Below are 22,298 nucleotides of genomic sequence, written 5' to 3' on the forward strand. Positions count from 1 at the left end.
CAGAAGGGAAAGGCCTACGAAGGGAAAATAAGTTGAAAAGGTTGAGTTCCACCGACCAACCGTCATGGCAAAGTCTGGAAAAGCCAGAGGTTCTCTAGGGCTTGAAATAAAATCGGTCCTCAGGGAACAAACAGTTGCAGTTGAGATCTTCATCAAAGAAGCCGGGCTGAGATTAAGTGATTGAAACAATCAAGGCCACGAAAACAACCATCATTTCAAACTAACAACTGTTCTTTGTTTGAGAACAAGAAACATGTGCAATCCAAAGCACCTTGCAAGAAGTAGGTGCAATCAAAAAGAAACTGTGCAAGGGCTAGAAACAGCTCTACAGCAATAATCAATCCAAAAGGGAAGTCTTATCCAAATTCTTTCTTGCATTTTATTCATTTTCTTAAATTAAAAAAAATGAAATGAAAAGAAAGAAGAAGAAAAATTCAAAATCATGGTAGCATAGGGTCTCTAATCTCTCGTTACGTCTTTTCCAACATAGGGTCCCACTCCCTAGCTGATGCCAACATAACCTGATAATCTTTTCCAACATAGGGTCCCACTCTCTAGCTGATGCCAGCATAACATGGGAATCTTTTCCAACATAGGGTCCCACTCCCTAGTTGATTCCGGCATAATCCGATGACTTCCCCGGCATAACCCGAGGACCTTTCCGGCATAACCCGATGACCTTCCCCGACATAACCCGAGGACCTTTCCGGCACAACCCGATGACTTCCCCGGCATAACCCGAGGACCTTTCCGGCACAACCCGATGACTTCCCCGGCATAACCCGATGACTTCCCTGGCATAACCCAATGACCTTTCTAGCATAACCCGCTGACTTCCCCGGCATAACCCGAAGACCTTTCCGGCATAACCCGATGACTTCCCCGACATAACCCGAGGACCTTTCTGGCATAACCCGATGACTTTCCCAGCATAACCCGAGACTTTTCCGGCATAACCCGATGATTTTTCCAGCATAACCTGGTAATTTTTTCCAACATAGGGTTCTATTCCCTAGCTGATGCCAGCATAACCTGGTAATCTTTTCCAACATAGGGTCCCACTCCCTAGCTTTGCCAACATAACCTGGTAATCTTTTCCGGCACAAGGTCCCATTCCTTAGTTTATGCCAGCATAACCTGGTAATCTTTCCAACTTAGGGCCTCTGATCCCCATTTGATTTTATTTTAGATAAATGGCTCCACTCCCTAATCTCTTTTCTCCCAAGGATACACAATCCTGATTTTATTGCTTTCAATAAAGAAGTAGTTTAGATTTTTTGTTACAATAACTCACGAAATTTTCCTAGTGAAAACTGGGGCAGAAAATTTCATTCGTTTGTTTATTTTGATCCCTGAACAGGTTTTTACCATAAGGCACGAGGTTTGAGATGACCAAAAGAAGAAGTCTCAATCCAAATAAAAGAAAAGAAAAGAAAAACCAGAAAAGAAGTTGAGCTCTAAGTGCAGAAGCGGATAAAAATGTGGACTGCTCAAGACATAATTGAAGTCACAAGCTTTGCATGTCCCGCTTTGATCCGAGAATTTGAAAAAGGAATGAACCAACACCTGTAGCTAACGAGCATCAATATTCAGATCAGAGTTTGCAGGAAGAACCAGCCAAGACTCAAGATCAATCTTTAGAAGGTTTATAGATAAGAATTTTGTAACTCATGGTTGATAGGCGTAGCTAGTTTAGTTTTTCATCTTTCATTTTGGTGTAATAAGGAGCTCAACAAGAAGAAACAACATCAACAACAGTGAAATCACAGTTTCTCGGTAGTCCTAACTACCAAAACTTTCAGAACTACACCGACCTGATTCCTTTATAGCCAAGGATATGTAGGCAATCTCCTAAGCAAGGTTTGGTCAAACTTTTTCAAAATGCTTCCAAATGGAGTTTCAAACGGGCAAAAATTGCTCGTAGGTGCTCACTTTATCTTTGCCCGAAAATTCTTCATGTTTCAAAGCAAAGAGGGGTAGCTGTAAGCACCTAATTTTTGCCCTGAATGGAAATAACTCCTAAAAATAGACCAAAATAATTTTAATTGATTTTTAAGAGTTTTTCTTTATTTAGTATTGTCACGTTTTAATTTCATGCCATTTTAGGTTCAATTTGCATGTAGAAATTAATTTTATTAAGCAAAAATCATAAAAATGGTCATTCTTACATATTTAGATTTTAGCCTTTAAAATTAGCATAAGTTAATTAGTTGTTTTAATGTTAAAAATAAATAAAGAATTTTAATTTCTACAAAATAGATTAATTTAGGAATTAATTAATTTAATTAGGATTTTTAAAATTAAAGAAAAGAAAAAAAAGAAAACAAAGAAAGAAAAGGGGGAATTAAGCTATTTTTAGGTCTAATTTCGGATAAAAACCATCAGATCTACCCTTTAATAAAAACCTAGACCTAAGACAAATAGAGATCAGATCTTAGACCTAGAACAAACCATCAGATCCTTAGACCCCAACCTAGCGCCGTTTATTCCCCCCAAAAAAAAAACAAAGATCAGAGACCTTCCCTAATTCCCTTCAGCAACGGCGCTACCACCACTACTTTCATCAGAAATCCTCGCCGTAGCTCCTCTTTAGATGCTCACCTAGTAGCTTATTTTCCCTCTTCTCCTTCTCCATAGCTTTCAAAATCGAATCCCCCCCTTAGAGACAAGAACGAGCAGCTAAAACCAAAAGAAGGATGAGACCTTCTCCTTGAACAAAAGAAGAGAGCTGCTGCTCAATGACCCCTCTTTTTGATTTCAAAAACAAAAGAACCACCATTAAAAGCTGTTGAATAATCTCCAAACCAACTGAAAAATACAGAAACAGAGCCTCTTCTTCGCTCAAAAACAACCGTTCCAAAGTTGAGCTCAAGAGCTCGTTGAGGTTCACGGCTACGTCTCTAGTTCAGGTTTTGTTGATAAGGTTTGATAATTTCTGGATTTTCAAGTTGATTTTTCGTTGGGATTATTGCTATTTTCTGCCGATTCTATGGCTGACTTCGCTGAGCCTTAGGCTTTGAAGTTTTTTTGTGATTTCATCTTTATTTGAGAGCTTTTCTTTGCTGTTGCTGGTTTTGCTGCTGAGGCCACTAGAATTAAGCCTTGACTTGGTCTTTTGGATTTAGGTCCAAGGTATGATTTCTAATTTCAAATGATGTAATGGTTGTTTGGATGGTGATATCTTATGAAATTCGTGATGATTATGCACCTAAACACTTGAAAATGCCTTGTTATAGCTATGTGGAAAATGTTTTCATATTTTAGTTTAGGAAATATTTTCTATGTTATTTTTAATGTTTGGTTGGTTAAAAATTAGGTGACACGTGATAATTGTATATGGTGGAGGATAGGATATGATGATAATGTTTTGGTTATATGTTGTAATGAATAGATTGTCTATGGGATTCTGATACTGTATAATACGTTGTTTTGGCACTAAATGTGGTCATTAGATTTTCCTTATGGGAATATCTTTTTATGACCTAGGATAATTAGTCAAAGATATATAAATCATAATAGAAATTAACAAATTGGCAACGAACAGTGAAGCATTTCTTTGCAGCGAGAGCCTTTCCTATGAAAAAAAGGAGCAGACAACTTTCTATGGTACTAAATTTTTTTAATCACCAACAGAATTACAAAACTTCAACTAGGCCACAACCATGAAACAATTCTAATTTCCGTAAATCATAAGCCTTTCACAAATAATCTTAAAGTAGTTTAGGAAAATAACTCATACATCCGTAGTTTGCTTTAGTTGAGTAAAATCTTTTGAAATATATTGAGGCGTGCCATACACAAATAAAATTCATAACCCATGACCCTCACATTAATAATAACTAGTGTAGAAAACACTTTGAACATCGTAGTTTGCTTTAGGTGCGTTTATAATAAAATCATTATAGCTACGAGTACAGTTCCCGTGACGTAGTTGTGATACCTAAATTTCAAATATGTAGGGAACATTTATGTGACCCGGCCACAACTTCTAATAACGTTAATAAATTATACATGTTGTAGATCGTGGGTACGGTTCCCGTGACATGATTCGCAATGTGTAAAACAAACAAGTGTATGACAATCGTAACTTGTTCCAGAATAATTCCATAAAATAATTAAAAGCGGTTTTAAAAGTTTAAAAATGCAGACTAGGTTTATAACATGTAGTAAATCAGATAATTAAGCCAATTTTAATAGTTTAAGCGGTCGTGCTCGAACCACGGAACCCGAGAATGCCTGACACCTTCTCCCGGGTTAACAGAATTCCTTATCTAGAATTTCTGGTTTCGCAGACTTTTAAATAAAGTCGATTTTCCTCGATTTGGGATTTAAAATAAATCGGTGACTTGGGACACCATAATATATTATCCCAAGTGGCAACTCTAAAATTAAATAAAATAATCCCATGTCGAATAATATCATTTTAATTGGAAAAACTCCCTTTAATATCCTTTCGGGTGGTAAAAATGAGGTGTGACAACAGGTTTATTGCTTAACTCACAACAACTTGTGAGCCCATCTTTAAGTTTCTGAAGAAGGATGCCGCGGTCAAATGGATTGATGACTGACAGAAGGCATTTGATAAGATTAAGGGGTACTTGTCAAACCCACATGTGTTGGTCCCGCCGGATCCCGGGAGACCTTTAATTCTCTACTTGACAGTCCTGGATAATTCATTCGATTGTGTGTTGGGTCAACACGACATCACTGGCAAGAAGGAGAAAGCCATTTATTATCTCAGCAAGAAGTTCACATCCTACGAGGTCAAGTATACTCTCCTTGAAAGGACATGTTGCGCCCTGATTTGGGTGGCACAAAAGTTAAAGCATTATCTGTCGTCCTACACTACTTATCTCATTTCTTGCATGGATGCTCTAAAGTATATCTTTCAAAAGCCTATGCCCACAGGAAAACTTGCAAAGTGGTAGATTTTGCTCATAGAGTTTGACATCATCTATGTGACTCGGATCGCGATGAAAGCCCAAGCCTGGCCAATCACTTGACAGAGAACCCGGTGGACGAAGAGTATGAGCCATTGAGGACTTAATTTCCTGATGAAGAGGTGATGCATATCGACAAGGTTGAGCAGGATGAAAAGCCAGGTTGGAAACTTTTCTTTGATGGAGCCGCTAACATAAAAGGTGTCGGAATAAGGGCTGTGCTCATTTCTGAAACAGGGCATCACTACCCTGTTACAGCCCAACTTCGTTTCTATTGCACCAACAACATGGCTGGGTACGAGGCATGCATTCTGGGTTTGAGGTTAGCTGTAGACATGGGAGTTTAGGAAGTATTGGTTTTGGGAGATTCAGATCTAATAGTGCACCAGATTCAGGGAGAATGGGAGACTCGAGATTTAAAGCTCATACCGTATCGACAATGTCTGCATGATCTTTGTCTACGATTCAGATTAGTAGAGTTCAGGCGTATTTCTAGGATCCATAATGAGGTTTCCGACGCCTTGGCTACTCTGCGTCAATGTTACACCACCCGGATAAGGGTTATGTCGACCCTTTGCATATTTAAGTTCGTGATCAACATGCTTATTGTAATATGGTTGAGGAGGAACTTGATGGTGAACCTTGGCTCCACGATATCAGGGAGTACATCAAATCGGGGGTATATCCGGTACAGGCCACATGTGATCAAAAGAGAACGATTCGACGCTTGGTTAGTGGATTTTTCTTGAGCAGGGGAGTCTTGTACAAAAGAACTCCAGATCTTGGACTGCTGAGGTGCATAAATGCTAAATAAGCTTCGACCATCATGGTCGAAGTGCATTCCGGAGTTTGCGGGCCGCATATGAGCGGATATGTTTTGGCAAAGAAAATTCTTCGATCAGCTTATTATTGGCTCACCATGGAACGAGATTGCATCAGCTTTGTACGCAAATGTCATCAATTCCAGGTGCACGATGATCTAATTCATTCTCCGCCATCTGAGTTGCACACAATGTCTGCACCTTGGCCCTTTGTTGCTTGGGGCATGGATGTCATTGGACCAATTGAGTCAGCAACATCGAACGGGCACAGTTTTATTCTGGTGGCCATCGATTATTTCACCAAGTGGGTCGAAGCTGTAACTTCCAAATATGTGACCAAGAAGGCAGTGGTGGATTTTATCCATTCAAATCTCATTTGTCGGTTCAGAATCCCCAAGGTAATCATTACAAATAGTGCTGCTAATCTCAACAGCCATTTGATGAAAGGGGTATGCCAACAGTTCAAGATTATGCATTGAAATTCCACTCCGTATCGCCCCAAGGCAAATAGAGCTGTTGAGGCAGCTAACAAGAACATAAAGAAGATACTTCGCAAGATGATGCAAGGTTCTAGGCAATGACATGAAAAGTTGCCTTTTGCTTTATTAGGTTATCGCACTACTGTTCGCACTTGATAACTAGGGACTATTTGGTACACATTTTCAATCAGAACTCAAGCGGTATTCTATGCATACCCTCCACCCGGATGCCTTTTGGGTTGTGTAATGCACCGGCTATATTTCAGCGGTGTATGATAGCCATTTTCACCGATATAGTGGAAGATATTTTGGAGGTATTCATAGAAAAATCTTGATAGAGTGTTGGCCCGTTGTGAAGAAACCAATCTTGTTCTTAATTGGGAGAAATGCCACTTCATGGTTGAGGGGGGCATAGTTCTTGGGCATAAAATTTCAAAACATGGTATAGAAGTGGACAAAACAAAAATCGATGTGATTTCAAGGCTTCCTCCCCTACCTTTGTCAAGGGAGTTAGAAGTTTTCTTGGGCATGTGGGTTTCTACCGGAGATTTATCAAAGACTTTTCGAAGGTAGTGAATCCCTTATGCAAGTTATTAAAAAAAGATGTCAAGTTTGTGTCCGATGAGAGATGTATGCAAGCCTTTGAACTTCTCAAGCACAAGTTGACCACCACTCCTATTATTACCGCACCTAATTGGAGCTTGCGTTTTGAGCTCATGTGTGATGCGAGCGATGTTGCGTTGGGGCGGTTTTGGGTCAACGAGTGAACAAAATGTTTCATCCGGTGTACTATGCGAGCAAGACAATGAATGATGCTTAAGTGAACTACACGGTGATCGAGAAAGAGCTTTTGGCTATTGTGTTCGCGATGGAGAAATTTTGACCGTATCTCATGGTGCCAAGGTCATAGTCCATACTGATCATGCCGCACTCCGGTACTTGAGGACGAATAAGGATTCCAAAACTAGACTGATGCGATGGGTCTTGTTACTTCAAGAGTTTGATTTGGAGATTGTGGACCGGAAGGGTAGTGAAAACCAAGTGGCGGACCACTTGTCCCGCTTGGAGGAGGAGGGAGGCCTCTTGATGGCCTAAAGATCAATGATTCATTTATGAGCAACTCCTTTCTGTGTCGGTGAATGGTATGTCATGGTTTGCGGACGTTGCTAATTTCCTTGTGACTGGTATAATCCCATGTGAGCTCTCTTCTAACCAAAGGAAGAAGCTCAAACGAGATAGTTTGGACTTCTATTGGGATAAGTCATACTTGTTCAAGATCTACATGATGGTGTGATCCGAAGGTGTGTCCCGGAGGAGGAGCAATTGAGTATCTTAGAGGCTTGCCATTCCTCTCCCTGTGGTGGCCATCATGGTGGGGTGAGGACGACTTCCAAAGTTCTTAGTTGTGGGTTTTATTGGCCAACTTTGTACAAGATGCAAGTGAACTTGTGAAGAGGTGTGACGAATATCAAAGAGCGGGTGGAATTTCGAAGAAAGATAAGATGCCTCTCAATACCATTCTTGAAGTTGATATTTTTTATGTATGGGACATTGATTTAATGGTCCCGTTTGTTAGCTCGTGTGGGAACACATACATCATTGTGGCGGTTGACTATGCTTCAAAGTGGGTTGAAACCATGGCTTTACCCAACAATGAGGCCCAAAGTGTTGTTGCGTTTCTCAAGAAGAACATTTTTACAAGGTTTGGCAGTCCTTGTGCAATCATAAGTGATGGGGGGTCTCATTTTTGTAATAGAGCCTTTGACACTTTACTTAAAAATTATGGTGTCAATCACAAAATTTCTACTCCTTATCATCCTCAAGTGAGTGACCAAGTTGAAGTCTCAAACATGGAAATCAAGAGTATATTGTCAAAGACGGTCAATGCAAATAGGACCGATTGGTCAGAGAAGTTGGATGATGCTCTATGGGTTTATAGGACTGCTTACAAGACTTCGATTGATATGTCTCCGTGTCGGTTGGTGTTTGGGTAAGCTTGCCATCTACCGGTTGAGTTAGAGCACAAGGCCATGTGGGCTTTGAGGAAGCTGAATCTTGAATGGGATGTGGCAGCAAATCTTTATGTGGAGCAGCTTAATGAACTTGATGAATTTCGATTCCATGCCTACTCCAGTTCGTCCTTGTACAAGGACAAAATGAAGTACCTTCATGATAAATATGCTCGTGGCAAGGAGTTCAAAGTGGGTGATTTGGTTCTCTTGTTCAACTCTCGGTTATGTCTGTTTCCGGGAAAGCTTAAGTCGAAATGGAGTGGACATTTTGAATTGGTATTTGTGACTCCGTTTGGTGCACTTGACTTGAAGAACAAAAATGGGGAGGTTTTCAGAGTTAATGGGCACATGGTCAGGCACTACCTGGGCAAGATTGATGACAACCATGTGATGGCACTGCTCCATCTGAAGTGATTTGATGGTAACCTGCGTCGTGCCGCGACGTTAAATCAGGCGCTTCTTTGGAGGCCACTCATGTGCCTTTTTTTTCTTCTTTGATTCTCTTAGTGTCGGATTTATTTAAAAGCTGACAATTAAGGACCGTGGTCGCAATGGATTTTGTGTGGTCCGCGGTGCCTCAACGCGGACCACAGTGCATTTTCTGCGGTCCGCAGTGCCTTTGATCAGAGAGTGGGTAGTCTGAACCCCACCTCAGTGCGGACCGCAGTGCATTTTGTGGGGTCCGTAGTAGCTTCTTTGCAGCCGCACTTCATTTTGTACGGTCCGCAGTCTGCAACTTTTTCTACAATTATTCACTGACTCTACTGATACTAACAAAGTTCAACTGTATTCTCTTTGTAGATCATGGTGAAATCACGAGGCAGAGGTGATAAATAGAAAGGGAAAGGAGAGTCCTCCCGGGGTAGGGGACAAGGAATGATTAGATTGACCCTGCAAGCCCTGCAAAACATCGAAAACACCAAAAGGCTCATAAAGGCTGCTGACAGAGCTATTGACCAATCAAGAAATGAGTATGAGCCTTCCCGAGAGGCATCTGACTCAGACTCCGTGCCAGAGTATGTTCCTGACTGGCCGGAGAGGAACATATTGAGGGATACACCTCCGGTCTCTCCCACTGCCCAAGCATCAGTGCGCATATCTTTTGAGTCGTTTGAGGGCTCAGCTGCAGGCAATGCCAATGAATATTCCACCTCACTTACAACTTCACTATCCGAGGAGGGGCCCGTAGAAGAAGAAGGAGAAGAAGTCGGAGGGGGTGATCCCCAAGTAGGAGGGGTAGAGAGAACCAGAAACCCGGAGGCCTGGCAGAACATGTTCGTGAGTGAAGTGGCCTACCACAAGTTCAGACAGTGGTGGCCTGAGGGGAAGCTAATACTGGAGCGAAAATTCATTACAAAGGACCTCATGCCTCACAACCCCAACGTGTTGAGGCAATTCAGGGAGAGAACAGGCTGGAACTATTTCATAGGCCATGTAGAGGATGCAAATGAGCACTTGGTGAAGGAGTTTTACATGAATGTTGCCCACATAAAAAAGGGCACAATAGTGACCAAAGTGCGGAACTTAAAAGTGAAATTTGATGGCAAAACAATAAATGATTATTTGGGCTTCTCGGAGGAAGATGAAACCTTGTACTAAGACAAGGTAGCTTTGGGGAGGATGCCCGGCCGTGGCTAGCTGAGTACTTGGCAATCCTAGGTACCACCCCGGCATGGTTGACAACAGGGGTAAATATTCTGAGGCGGATCCTTAACTTTGAAGCAAAGGGGTGAGAGACATTTGTTTGTAGCTGGCTAGACCCCACCACTCACGACAACTCCCTTCCTATCCACCGGGCTGTATTGGTGGCATCGATCATGGCGGGGTACCCGATCAACATCGGAAATGTGATGTCAAGGGTTATTACATAGGTTGTGAACGAAGGTGACAGATCCTACCCTTCCCCAATTTCCTGACCATGTATTTCGAGGACCTTGATGTGGAGAAGCGGAGATTTGATGTGAAAGTGAAAGCAAAGGCACCGTTCTCCTAGTACAGAACCAAGGGTCCCGACAACCTCAAGGACCCTAAGGGCAAAGCCACTACTTCAACTGGCCAGTCTGAAGAGCTAGTAGCAGTAATGGCTCCTACTCAGCCTCCTTCCGCCACAACAGACATGGCCCAAGGACCCTCCACTTCTACAGCTCTAGAGATTCCTTCATCCACTGTATATCCTTTGACTGCCCACCGCCTAAACCAGACCCTTTCCAACATCAACAACTGGATGCAGACAACCACTTCTAAGCTGTCTGTACTAGCTACTTCGGTGGCAACCCAGTCAATACCTCCTCCGCCACAGGTCCCACAGTCAGTGGAGGACACTCTGAAGGAGCTTCTAGACAATCAGAAGAAGCTAATAGATGCTATTGATTCTCATGGCAAGGAATTGAAGGAGCTTGCTAGGGAGGCGAAGAAAATGAGAAAGTCTCGGGCTTCAAAAGAGTCGGTGAAGGAGCTAAGGGTGGAGGTAGAGAGGTTGAAGGCGGATCACTTGCCTCTGGATCTGTTATTGCATGACCCGGCTCCAGCAGCTCAGCCCCAGCCAGAGCAAGAGACAGAGAGGCCACCCAAGAGGAAGAGGGTGATTCCCCATAATGATGATGCTGTCATAGAGTTGGAGGACCTGCAAGGAGATTCCTCTAGCTAGCCCCAAATTCCAGTACAGGCCCAGGACTCAGTCCAGACGCAGGTCCCGGTGGAGACACAGATCACGGGGAGCCAGTCATAGGCTCCCGAGCAGACCGAGGACCCCGAGACCCAGACTCAGGACCCTATGCAGACTGAGGGCCAATAGGGAGTTTCTTTTTTCTCTCTTCCTTATTTTGTGCTTATTTTGGTTAGTTAGCATTGAGGACAATGCTAACTTTCATTTGAGGGGGTAGCCCTATTTGGATGACTGTATGTATGACAATATGTTTTCTTTATGCTTTCTTTTTACCTTTGGTGTGTATATAACTTTATCATTTTATTGTGCTTTTCGTACTTTTTACTTTTGGTCTGTATATAAAGTTATGTTCTTATGTATATATTCATTCTCCCTATTGTATATTCGACTAATTCCCCTCTTGTATATATTCATTTTATTTTTCGTATTTTTCCTTTCATAGTTTCTTATTTTATTTTTGTAGCTTCTTGTTTTGAGTTTTTGCGTGCAATAAGCTTTTGGTTTTCTTAATGCCACGGTTCTTTTCAAAGGTGAAAATTGTGTGAACCGGGTAGCTTTTCCCGATGATGGATGGCATGACAACCTTCTTAAGGGTTTGAGTCTGTTTTCTTTTTGCTTTTTTTAGTAGCTAGTTGGTAAGGGTGCCTCAAGCAAAGTTTCACTTGGGCCTAATATATTTTCCTTTGATCCTATGGTCAAAAACAAATTGTTGTGTATAGGATGGTGAAAGTTGTGACCTTGAGACTCTTGTGTTGGCCGATAATCATCAATTGGTTTTTTGGGACCATTGTGTTGCTCAAATCTTAGCTAAGGTTATTGTGCCCCCCTGACTCTGTTTCTTTAGCAATCCCATAGCTCGTATGGTGAGAATTTGAATTGCAAGTCTAAGTCCCGAGCCATTAGTCTAGAACTTGTCCTGAATGTTTATCTAGGCAAAATCCTAAGTGTAATTTGACTTGAGATGTGATTATAGGTTCTCTTTGATCCGAATGATGTCTTGAACAGTTCCATAGCCTACCAATGATAATATCCCTAGTCAACCCTTTTGAGCGTTAGACCTTTTTCTTTCAAAAAAATCACGATACAAGCCTTTACCCGTTCCCTCTATTGGCACCCAATCTTTCCTTAGCACAAAGCAAAAACATAAGTTTGGGGGGAGAGACGAGGAATGTAACAAAGTGGTAAAAGGTACAAAATGAAGAAAAGGAACGACAATGAAAAAGAAAGAAAAACAAAAAGACAAAAAGAATGATCAATGTAGAAAAGAATGAAGGGATTCAATAAAAATAAAAAGATGAAATATGTGGAAAGTTGAGAAACGAGAAAAAGTTTGAAATGAACAAGAAAGAGTGACAGTGTGTCTCTCTAACCCCTAAGAAAGAAACAAATGACTTAAAAAGTCAAGTGAATGTATGCCAAAATGAAGCAAATGAAGTGCTAAAGGGAAGATAGAACTTACTTAGACCAAACATTTCCTACCTGAACCAAAAGCCTTCACTATATCTCCACAAAAGTCCTATATGATCTTGAGTTGAATGAAGCTTACATTAGTGGTGACTCACATAAGGGGTAAGCTTATGATACTTAGAGCCGGACTTGTGACCTTTCTTTGAGAGAGATGAGCGTGTTTTCACTGTCCTCGTTCTGAGTGCTACAATCTTAAAGGTGAGGTTTGCTTAGGGAGAGTTGAAGATGTATGAGTTTGGGGTTCCACAATGACCAAAGTAACAGAAAGAGTTTCTTTGATGTGTTGAGTCAACTCTTGATGCTCTTGTGTCGCACTAAATACATGGTGCTTAAAAGAGTGAATGTTGTTAATAATTCATTTGAATTAAGGGCAGTTGTTAGTCCCAATTGATGCTAGATGAGGTCACTTTAGTTCAGCCGAATTTTCTTGGATTTACTCTTAAGGGGTGAGTCTTATTTTGTTTTTTTAAGGACAAGCAAAAGCTTAAGTTTGGGGGTGTTGATAACTAGGGATTATGGTGCATTTTATACTCCCTCTTACTTGAGTTCTGATTGAAAATGTGTACAAAATAGTCCCAAAGGCTTACATGTTGTACTTGTTTACATGGTTTGGTCAACAAGGTGACAATTAGTCAAAATCAGCTTAAAAAGGAGTGGAACATGCACAAGTACCAAGAACAAGTCCAAGCACAGTACAACAGGTCCAATGCGGCTGCACTCCATTCTGTGCGATCAGAAGTGAAGAAGTTCAGAGAGGTTCTCATTTCAGACGTCAAGCATTGCAGCCGCAAAGCATTTCATGCGGACCGCAATAGACTCACCGCGGTCGCACTCGATATTGAGCGGTCCGCAATGATTGAGTTCAGAGAGTTGAAAATTTGGAGCTTGATTCCAATGCGATCCGCGATCCTTTTTGTGCGGATCGTAATAGAAGCCACCGCAGTCGCGGTGCATTTTGTTGCGGTCCACACAAAAAGGACCTCGGACCACATTGACATTAAGCTCCAAATCTTCAACTCTCTGAACTCAATCATTGCAGGATTGGCGATTTTGAGAGAGATTTTCACCTGGGTGTTTTGGGTAACTAATTTTTACTCGATTTTGATTAATTTCCACGAATTTATGCTTAAATTCATCCCTTAAATTCGAATTTGGGGTGAAAAATTGGAGAAAAGTTGGAAAAGTTCCTAGACCTAACTATTGAGTTTGGATCGATATTTTGATGTCATATTGGAGTAATATCTATATATATGAACTCGTGAGAGTATAAGGTTTCCGAATTTATAAATTTTACCCGATTCCAAGACGTGGGCCCGAGGGTCATCCTGGTCATTTTTTTAATGTTACGTATTAGCTTAGAATTAATTATTGGAATCATCTACTTGAAGTTATTTACATTATGCAATTGAATTGAATAGATTTGAGTCATTTGAAGTCGAGTACTCGTGGCAAAAGCGTGATTTCGAGTTGATTTTGAGCCGGTTCGAGGTAAGTGGCTAGTTTAACCTTGTGTGGGGGAAGCTCCCCTTAGGATTTGGTATTGTTGACATTTGAAATGCTTTGTACGTGAGGTGACAAGTGCGTACTTGTGCTAATTGTTGAAAATTCATTTTCATTAAGTAACTATAACTGTGTTTCTTTTCCTGTTTATAGTACTTGCAATTTAAGCCTACTATTAGCTTTGGAAAACGTGTCTACTTGACTTAATTATTTTACTTGCTCAAACTGATTTATTCGAATTATGTGCAGCATGCTAGGTTAGAAATACTTGTTTTACTTTGTTATGAAATTGGATTGCACTGAATATTCTTCGTGTTGTTGTTGTGTGTTTACTTTGGGACTACGGGACGGTATCCCGGTAGATCCCCCTGCATGTTTACTTTGGGACTACGGATTTGTATTCTGGTAGATCCCCCTGCACATTTACATTAGAACTACAAGACTGCACCCGATAGATTCCCCCAGTACTAGATATTTACATTTGGGACTACGGATCGAATTTTCGATAGATCCCCGCGCATTATGAGTTAGACTACGGGACTGCACCCGGGAGATCCACTGAATATTTATATTTGGGGACTACATGACGGTATCCTGGGAGATCTCTGGTGGTTATCTCTGTGTTGAGCTGTATTCCTTTCCGTGATTATTTTGTCTCTATTATAGTTGTTGTCGTTCTTTTTATCATGTGTTACTTTTCACTGTTGCACTTAATTATACTGTCTTATTCTATACTGTTATACCTTGTATTTCATTAATCTCAGTAGGGCCCTGACTTTCATCGTCACTACCCGATCGAGGTTAGGCTTGACACTTGCTGAGTACTGCTGTAGTGTACTCATGCCCTTTCTGCATATGTTTTTCATGTGCAGATCAGGTACTTCCACTCAATCTTATCATTCTTGAGTCGAGACGCTTTTGTAAAGACTTTGAGGTATATCTGCCGCGTCCGCAGATTGAGGAGTCCCATTCTATTTTCTCTTCTAGTATAGCCCTTTTTTATTTTTCCTTTTGATAGACATGGGGTTTCGGATTTTGGTAGTGTTAGGTTGAAATTCTTGTACTGTTATATGCTAGGCGGCATCTTAAATACTATTTCATTTTGTTATCTCGGTTTTTAATTATTTTCTTTCCGTAATTGTTCTTTTTTTCCGCATTTGTTAGGCTTACCTAGTCGTAGAGACTAGGTGTCATCACGATAGTTCACGGAGGGCAAAATGAGGTCATAACAAGTTGGTATCAGAACTCTAGGTTCATAGGAGTCATAAATCACAAGCCGATTTATTAGAGTCTCGCGGATCGGTACAGAGACGTTTGTACTTATCTACGAGAGGCTGTGTAACTGTTAGGAAAATTCCACTTCTTTTGACTTTCTTGTCGTGCGAGATTCTTGACATCACCAATTCTAAACCTCTTTCTTCCATTCTCTCACAGATGGTGAGGACACGTGCCACTAGAGATGACTAGGCACCCGTGCCCCCTGCTAGAACCGTTAGAGGTCGGGGCCGGGGTAGAGGTCGAGGATGCGCCTATGGTGCAGCCAGAGCACCCACATTATCTGCCATAGAGGAGCCACCAACAGTTCCAGTCAGTGTCTAGGCACCTGATACACCTACTGCTACTACTACTCCAGCACTTCAGGAGACATTAGCACAGTTCCTGAGCATGTTTGGTACATTAGTTCAGGCGGGGTTGATTCAGGTTGTACCAACTACTTCACAAATCGGGGGAGGGACCCAGACTCCCACCGCCCCCACTCCAGAGCAGCGAGTTCTCATTGGTTAGGGTCCAGGTGTCATGGCGACACAGCCTATGGTCTCAGTTCAGCGGGTGTTGAGCACCTCTCGCCGAGTAAAGGACATGTGGGTCTAAGAGAGAGAGGACATATAAAGTAAGGAGAAAGAGTATAGGGAAGCAAGGAGGCCTCGTAGACTGGAGAGACCCACTGGTGGTTACTTTGGAGGAAGAGTAAGGAATGGTTGAGGTTTTGTGGGTCAGCTAGCTCAGTTTATGTCTCAGATTTCACACAATATTTCAGGTGTTCAGGGGTCTCAGAGTACCCGTACCGCACGGTTCCCACTGCCACGTCCTCCCAGAGCTTGTTTTGAGTGTGGTAACACACACCATGTGGTGAGGGATTGCCCTAGACTTGGGAGGAATGCACCTCCACAGACTTCTCAGCCACATCGTGCCCCGTAGAGTTTTCAGGCTATGGTTACAACTCCAGTTGCTACCCCACCTGCTCAGCCAGCTAGAGGTAGAGGTCGGGGAGTTAGAGGTCGCCCTAGAGGGGAAGGCCAGACCAGATATTATGCCCTTTCTGCCCGTACCGAGGCTGTCATCGCCAATTATGTCATCATAGGTATTGTCTTGGTTTGTCATAGAGATGCATCGATTTATTCAATCCAGGCTCCACTTATTCTTATTTTGCCTCGCATTTGGGTGTATCTCGAGATTCTTTGAGTTTCCCTGTTTATGTTTCGTTTATCGGTCGTGTATGGTTGCTCTTAGTGGTTTTGAGACCAGAGTCGATTTGTTATTGCTCAGCATGGTAGATTTTGATGTTATCTTAGGCATGGACTGATTGTCGCCCATTATGCTATTTTTGATTGTCACGGCAAAACTGTGACGCTGGCTATGCCAGGTGTATTGTGAGTAGAGTGGAGAGGTACCTTAGGTCATACTTCCAGTAGAGTTATTTCTTTCCTTAAAGCTCAACGTATGGTTGAGAAGGGGTGTAAAACGTATCTAGCTTTTGAGAGAGATGTCAGTATTGATACCCCTACAGTTGATTCAGTCCCAGTAGTACGAGATTTTTCTAATGTGTTTCTAGCTGATCTTCCGGGCATGCCGCCCGATAGAGATATCGATTTTGGCATTGATCTGTTGCCGGACACTTAGCCCATTTCTATTCTTCTGTATCATATGGCCCCTTCTAAGTTGAAGGAGTTGAAGGATCAGTTACAGGAATCGCTTGATAAGGGTTTTATTCGGCCCAGTGTATCACATTAGGGTGCTCCTACCATATTTGTGAAGAAAAAGGATGGTTCCATGCGTATGTGCATTGATTATTGCTAGTTGAACAAAGTTACAGTGAAGAACCGGTATCCTTTGCCTCGCATTGATGATTTGTTTGACCAGCTTCAGGGTGCACGAGTGTTTTCTAAGATTGACTTGCGTTCAGGTTACCATCAATTGAAGATTCGAGAGCCAAATATCCCGAAGATTTCCTTCAGGACTCGGTATGGTCATTACGAGTTCCTTGTTATGTTGTCATTTGGGCTGACCAATGCCCTAGAAACCTTCATGCATTTGATGCACAGTGTGTTCCTGCCGTATCTTGACTCGTTCATCATTGTCTTCATTGATGATATTCTGGTGTATCTCGGAATCGGGAAGATCATGAGCAACACCTGAGGATAGTGCTTCAGACTTTGAGGGGAAAGAAGTTATATGCAAAGTTCTCGAAATGTGAGTTTTGGCTAGATTCCGTGGCATTCTTAGGCCATGTGGTATCGAGTGAGGGTATTCAGGTGGATCTGAAGAAAGTGGAAGCAGTGCAGAGTTGGCCCAGACCATCTTCAACTATAGAGATCCACAGTTTTCTTGTCTTGGCGGGTTATTACCGTCGATTTGTTGAAGGGTGCTCTCTTCTAGTGGACAGAAGAGTGTGAAGCGAGCTTTTAGAAGCTCAAGACAGAGCCCCGGTCTTGATATTGCCTACAGGTTCGGGGTTTTATATTGTCTATTGTGATGTCTCGAGGATTGGCCTTGGAGCGGTATTGATGCTTGACATTAGGGAGATTGCCTACGCGTCTAGACAATTGAAGGTACATGAGAAGAATTATCCTATGCATGATCTCGAGTTAGCTACTATTGTTCACGCCTTGAAGATCTGGCGTCATTATTTGTACGATGTGCATTGTGAGATTTATACTAATCACCGGAGTTTGCAGCATCTGTTCAAGCAGAAGGATCTTAATTTGCGCCAGAGGAGGTGGTTAGAGCTGCTGAAAGAATATGATATCACTATCTTGTATCACCCGGGCAAGGCCAATGTGGTGGCTGATGCTTTGAGTCACTGGACAAAGTGTTTGGGGAGTTTGGCTTATTTACCAGTCGCAGAGAGGCCCATGGCGATGTATGTTCAGGCCTTAGCCAGTCAGTTTGTGAGATTGGATCTTTCGGAGGCTAGTCGGATCCTTACTTGTGTGGTTTCTCAGTCTTCCTTGTTTGATCGTATCCGGGAGCGTCAGTTTGATGACCCTCATTTGCTTGTCCTCAAGGACAAGGTTCAGCACGGTGATGCCAGAGATGTGACTATTGATGATGATGGGGTATTGAGGATGCAGGGTCGGATTTGTGTACCCAATGTTGATGGGATGCGAGAGTTGATTCTAGAGGAGGCCCATAGCTCGCGGTATTCCATTCATCCGGGTGCAGCGAAGATGTATCAGGATTTGAGACAGCACAATTGGTGGAGGCGGATGAAAAAAGATATAGTTGAGTTTGTAGCTCGGTGCCTCAATTGTCAGCAAGTGAAGTATGAGCATCAGAGACAGGGTGGGTTGCTTCAGCAGATGGAGATTCCGAAGTAGAAGAGGGAGCGGATCACCATGAACTTTGTAGTTGTGCTCCCACAGACTTTGAGGAAGTTCGATGACATTTGGGTGATTGTGGATCGATCGACCAAGTCCACGCATTTCATTCCTGTGTGTACTACCTATTCTTCGGAGCGATTGACAGAGATTTATATCTTGGAGATTGTTCGTCTGCATGGTATTCTAGTTTCCATCATTTTAGATAGAGGTACTCAGTTCATATCACGGTTCTAAAGGGCCGTACAACATGAGTTGGTACTTGGGTGGAGTTGAGTACAATATTTCACCCTCATACGGATGGACAGTCCGAGCGCACTATTCAAATTCTTGAGGATATGCTCCGTGCGTGTGTGATTGAGTTTGGAGGGTCTTGGGATCAGTTCTTGCCATTGGCGGAATTTGCCTACAACAATAGCTATCAGTCCAGCATTCAGATGGAACTGTATGAGGCTTTATATGGTAGGTGGTGTAGATCCCCGGTGGGTTGGTTTGAACCGGGTGAGGCTAGATTATTGGGCACTGACTTGGTTCAGGATGCTTTGGAGAAGGTTAAGGTGACTTAGGATAGACTCCGTACAGCCTAGTCCGGACAGAAGAGTTACACGGACCAGAAGGTTCGTGATGTTTCCTATATGGTTAGAGAGCAGGTTCTGCTTCGGGTTTCGCCTATGAAGGGCGTTATGAGATTCGGGGAGAAGGGGAAGTTGAGTCCGAGGTTTATTGGCCCTTTTGAGATATTGCGGCGTGTTGGGGAGGTTGCTTAAGAGCTTGCCTTACCTCCCAGCTTGGCAAGAGTTCATCCGGTATTTCATGTTTCGATGCTCCGGAGGTATCACGGTGATTCGTCGCACGTATTGGATTTTAGTTCAGTTCAGTTGGACAAGGATCTATCTCATGTTGAGGAGCTAGTGGCAATATTGGAAAGGTAGGTTCGAAAGCTGAGGTCAAAGAACATTGCATCAGTAAAGGTTAAGTGGCGGGGTCAGCCGGTCGAGGAGGCGACCTAGGAGACCAAGCAGGATATGCGCAGCCGTTACCCTCATCTTTTCACTACTTCAGGTATGTCTCTATACTCGTTCGAGGACGAACGAATATTTAAGTGTAGGAGGATGTAACGACCTGGCCGGTCGTTTTAAGAATTAATGCCCCGATCCCCTATTAACTGCTTTCTCCCTGTTTGTTTCTACTATTTTGATTCGTCGGGATGTTTGGTTTTGAGTTTCGTAGTGTTTTGGGATACTTAGTCCCTAAATGAGAGCTTAAGCTTTAGAATTTGGATCGTAGTCGGAGCAGTGTGAAGACAGCCTCAGAATGGAATTCCGTTGGTTCTGTTAGATCCGTTGGGTGATTTCGGGCTTAGGGGCGTGTTCGAATTGTGTTTTGGAGGTCCTAAGCTTATTTAGGCTTGAAATGCTGAAAGTTGAATTTTTGAAGTTTCCGGGTCGATAGTGAGATTTTGATATCGGGGTCGGAATATAATTCCGGAAGTTGGAGTAGTTCCGTAGTGTTAAATGTGACGTGTGTACAAAATTTCAGGTCATTCGGACGAGGGTTGATAGCCTTTTTGATCGAAAGCATAAATTGAGAGTTTTTGGAGTTCTTAGGTTTGAATCCATGGTTAATTCGATGTTTCGATGACTTTTAGGTGTTTTAAGGATTGGTATATGTTTGGATAGTGGTATATGGCTTGTTCGTGCTTTTGGTTGAGGTCCCGGGGGCCTGGGGATGAATCCGGATGGTTGACGGGAAGTTGAGAGTTAGAGTGTGCAGCTGAAACTGCTGGATTGCTGTCATAACCGCACCTGCAGATTGGGGACCGCAAGTGCAGATCCCAGAACCTGCTGGGAGACCGCAGATGCGGCTAGATGAGGAAAAACTAGAAGCAGCAGGTACGGAAGTGTCCACGCACCTGCGTGACCGCAGATGCGGTGAAGAGGTCACATTTGCGGCAATGGGAATTTAATGAAATTCGTAGGTGCGACTTGGTCTTTGCAGAAATGTGACCATAGGTGCAGTCCAGGGCCACAGATGCGGTTTCACTGGTCAGAAAAGGGGCAGAAACGAGGTTTTAGTTTCCAAACTTGGAAAATTGATTTGGTAGCTCGGGATTGGTAATTTTGAGGGAGATTTTCACCTGGGTGTTTTGGGTAAGTAATTCTTACTTGGTTTTGATTAATTTCCACGAATCTATGCTTAAATTCATCCTTTAAATTCAAATTTGGGGTGGAAAAATTGGAGAAAAGTTGGAATAGTACCTAGACCTAACTTTTGAGTTTGGATCGTGATTTTAATGTCGGATTGGAGTAATTTCTATATATATGAACTCGTGAGAGTATGGGGTTTTCGAATTTGCAAATTTTACCTGATTCCGAGACGTGGGCTCGAGGGTCATTTTGGTCATTTTTCTTAATTTCGCGTATTAGCTTAGAATTAGTTATTGTAATTAGCTACTTGAAGTTATATTTACATTATGAAATTGAATTTAACAGATTTGGGCCATTTGGAGTCGAGTACTCGTGGCAAGAGCGTGGTTTCGAGTTGATTTTGAGCTGGTTCGAGGTAAGTGACTTACCTAACCTTGTGCGGGGGAAACTCCCTTTAGGATTTGGTATTGTTGACATTTGAAATACCTTGTACGTGAGGTGACGAGTGTGTACTTGTGCTAATTGTTGAAAATCCGTTTTTATTAAGTAACTATATCTGTGTTTCCTTTTCTGTTTATACTACTCGCAATTTAAGCCTACATTAGCTTAAGAAAGCATGTCTAATTGACTTAATTGTTTTACTTGCTCAAACTGCTTTATTCGAATTATGTGCAGCGTGCTAGGTTAGAAGTACTCATGTCCTTTCTGTGCATGTTTTTCATGTACAGATCCAGGTACTTCCACTTAGTCTTATCATCCTTGAGGCGAGACACTTTTATAGAGACTTCGAGGTATATCTGTCGCGTCCGCAGACCGAGGGGTCCCTTTCTATTTTCTATACTAGTATAGCCCTTCTGTATTTTTCCTTTTGATAGACATTCCTGGAGTTAGAGCTTTTTATGTATCTCTTAGCTTGTGATTCATGGGATTCCAGATTTTGGGAGTATTAGGTTGAGATTCTTTTACTGTTATATGCCAGACGACATCTTTAACACTGTTTCATTTTGTTATCTCGATTTTTAATTATTTTCTTTCCGCAATTGTTCTTTTTTTTCCCGCATTTGTTAGGCTTACCTAGTCGTAAAGACTAGGTGCCGTCACGATAGTTCACGGAGGGCAAACTGGGGTCGTGACACAACCAAGTCACCAGTTTTGGTCGAGTCATTTCGATTCATTGATTTCAGCCTGGCCAAATCGGTATTCCCCTCTCTTTTCTTTTGATTCTGTTGCTCTTTGTTTTTGTTGTTTTATTATTTATTACTTAGTTTTTATTTTTATTTTTTGTCACTGTTAATCCTGTTCCTCTTTTGTTTGAGATAATATCGAGTTGTTTAGGTTCATTGAGTTCAATTGATTAATGGCATAAGTTTAGGGTTATTTGTTTAAAAACCATTTAAGTCCGGATTACTTCTATTTTTGGGTGTTAATTACTGATTTATATTTGGTTGATGTCTTATGCTAGTTTTGGTCTAATCGGGATTCTGTGGTTATGGGCTAAGAAGCCCAAACCCAGGTTTTTTGTTATGAGGTTAAATTTGAGGATATGACTGGGCATTATAGGAATTGAACTTGAGGGAATATTATGTACAACTGATTAAGAATGTTCTAGAGATAGGATAAGGGTCTAAGATGCAAATAAACTGGAAATTAAGATAGATTTTGGGGTTGA

General features: G+C 42.1%; 1 protein-coding gene across 8 annotated transcripts in view; it reads left to right on the top strand.

The window, feature by feature from the left end:
- The window catches only part of LOC107770334 (uncharacterized), a 30,545-nt gene that overhangs the window by 7,283 nt on the left and 964 nt on the right, over window positions 1-22,298 (top strand). For 5 of the 8 annotated variants that reach the window (XR_001644589.2, XR_001644588.2, XR_012707858.1 and 2 more), the window contains 6 exons: window positions 1,361-13,464; window positions 13,803-13,872; window positions 14,757-14,818; window positions 20,975-21,044; window positions 21,358-21,420; window positions 21,698-21,826. Coding sequence is in view for 1 of the 8 variants with exons in the window: in XM_075249959.1 (XP_075106060.1) it covers window positions 10,333-10,899 (567 nt within the window). In the remaining 7 variants the exon portion in view is untranslated. The remainder of the gene's footprint in view (window positions 1-1,360; window positions 13,465-13,802; window positions 13,873-14,756; window positions 14,819-20,974; window positions 21,045-21,357; window positions 21,421-21,697; window positions 21,827-22,298) is intronic. The other 3 variants (XR_001644587.2, XR_012707855.1, XR_012707856.1) reach the window with 3 other exon arrangements.

This window comes from Nicotiana tabacum, chromosome 3 (genome assembly GCF_000715075.1).
Source record: "Nicotiana tabacum cultivar K326 chromosome 3, ASM71507v2, whole genome shotgun sequence".
In the NCBI taxonomy this organism is placed as follows: Eukaryota; Viridiplantae; Streptophyta; class Magnoliopsida; order Solanales; family Solanaceae; genus Nicotiana; species Nicotiana tabacum.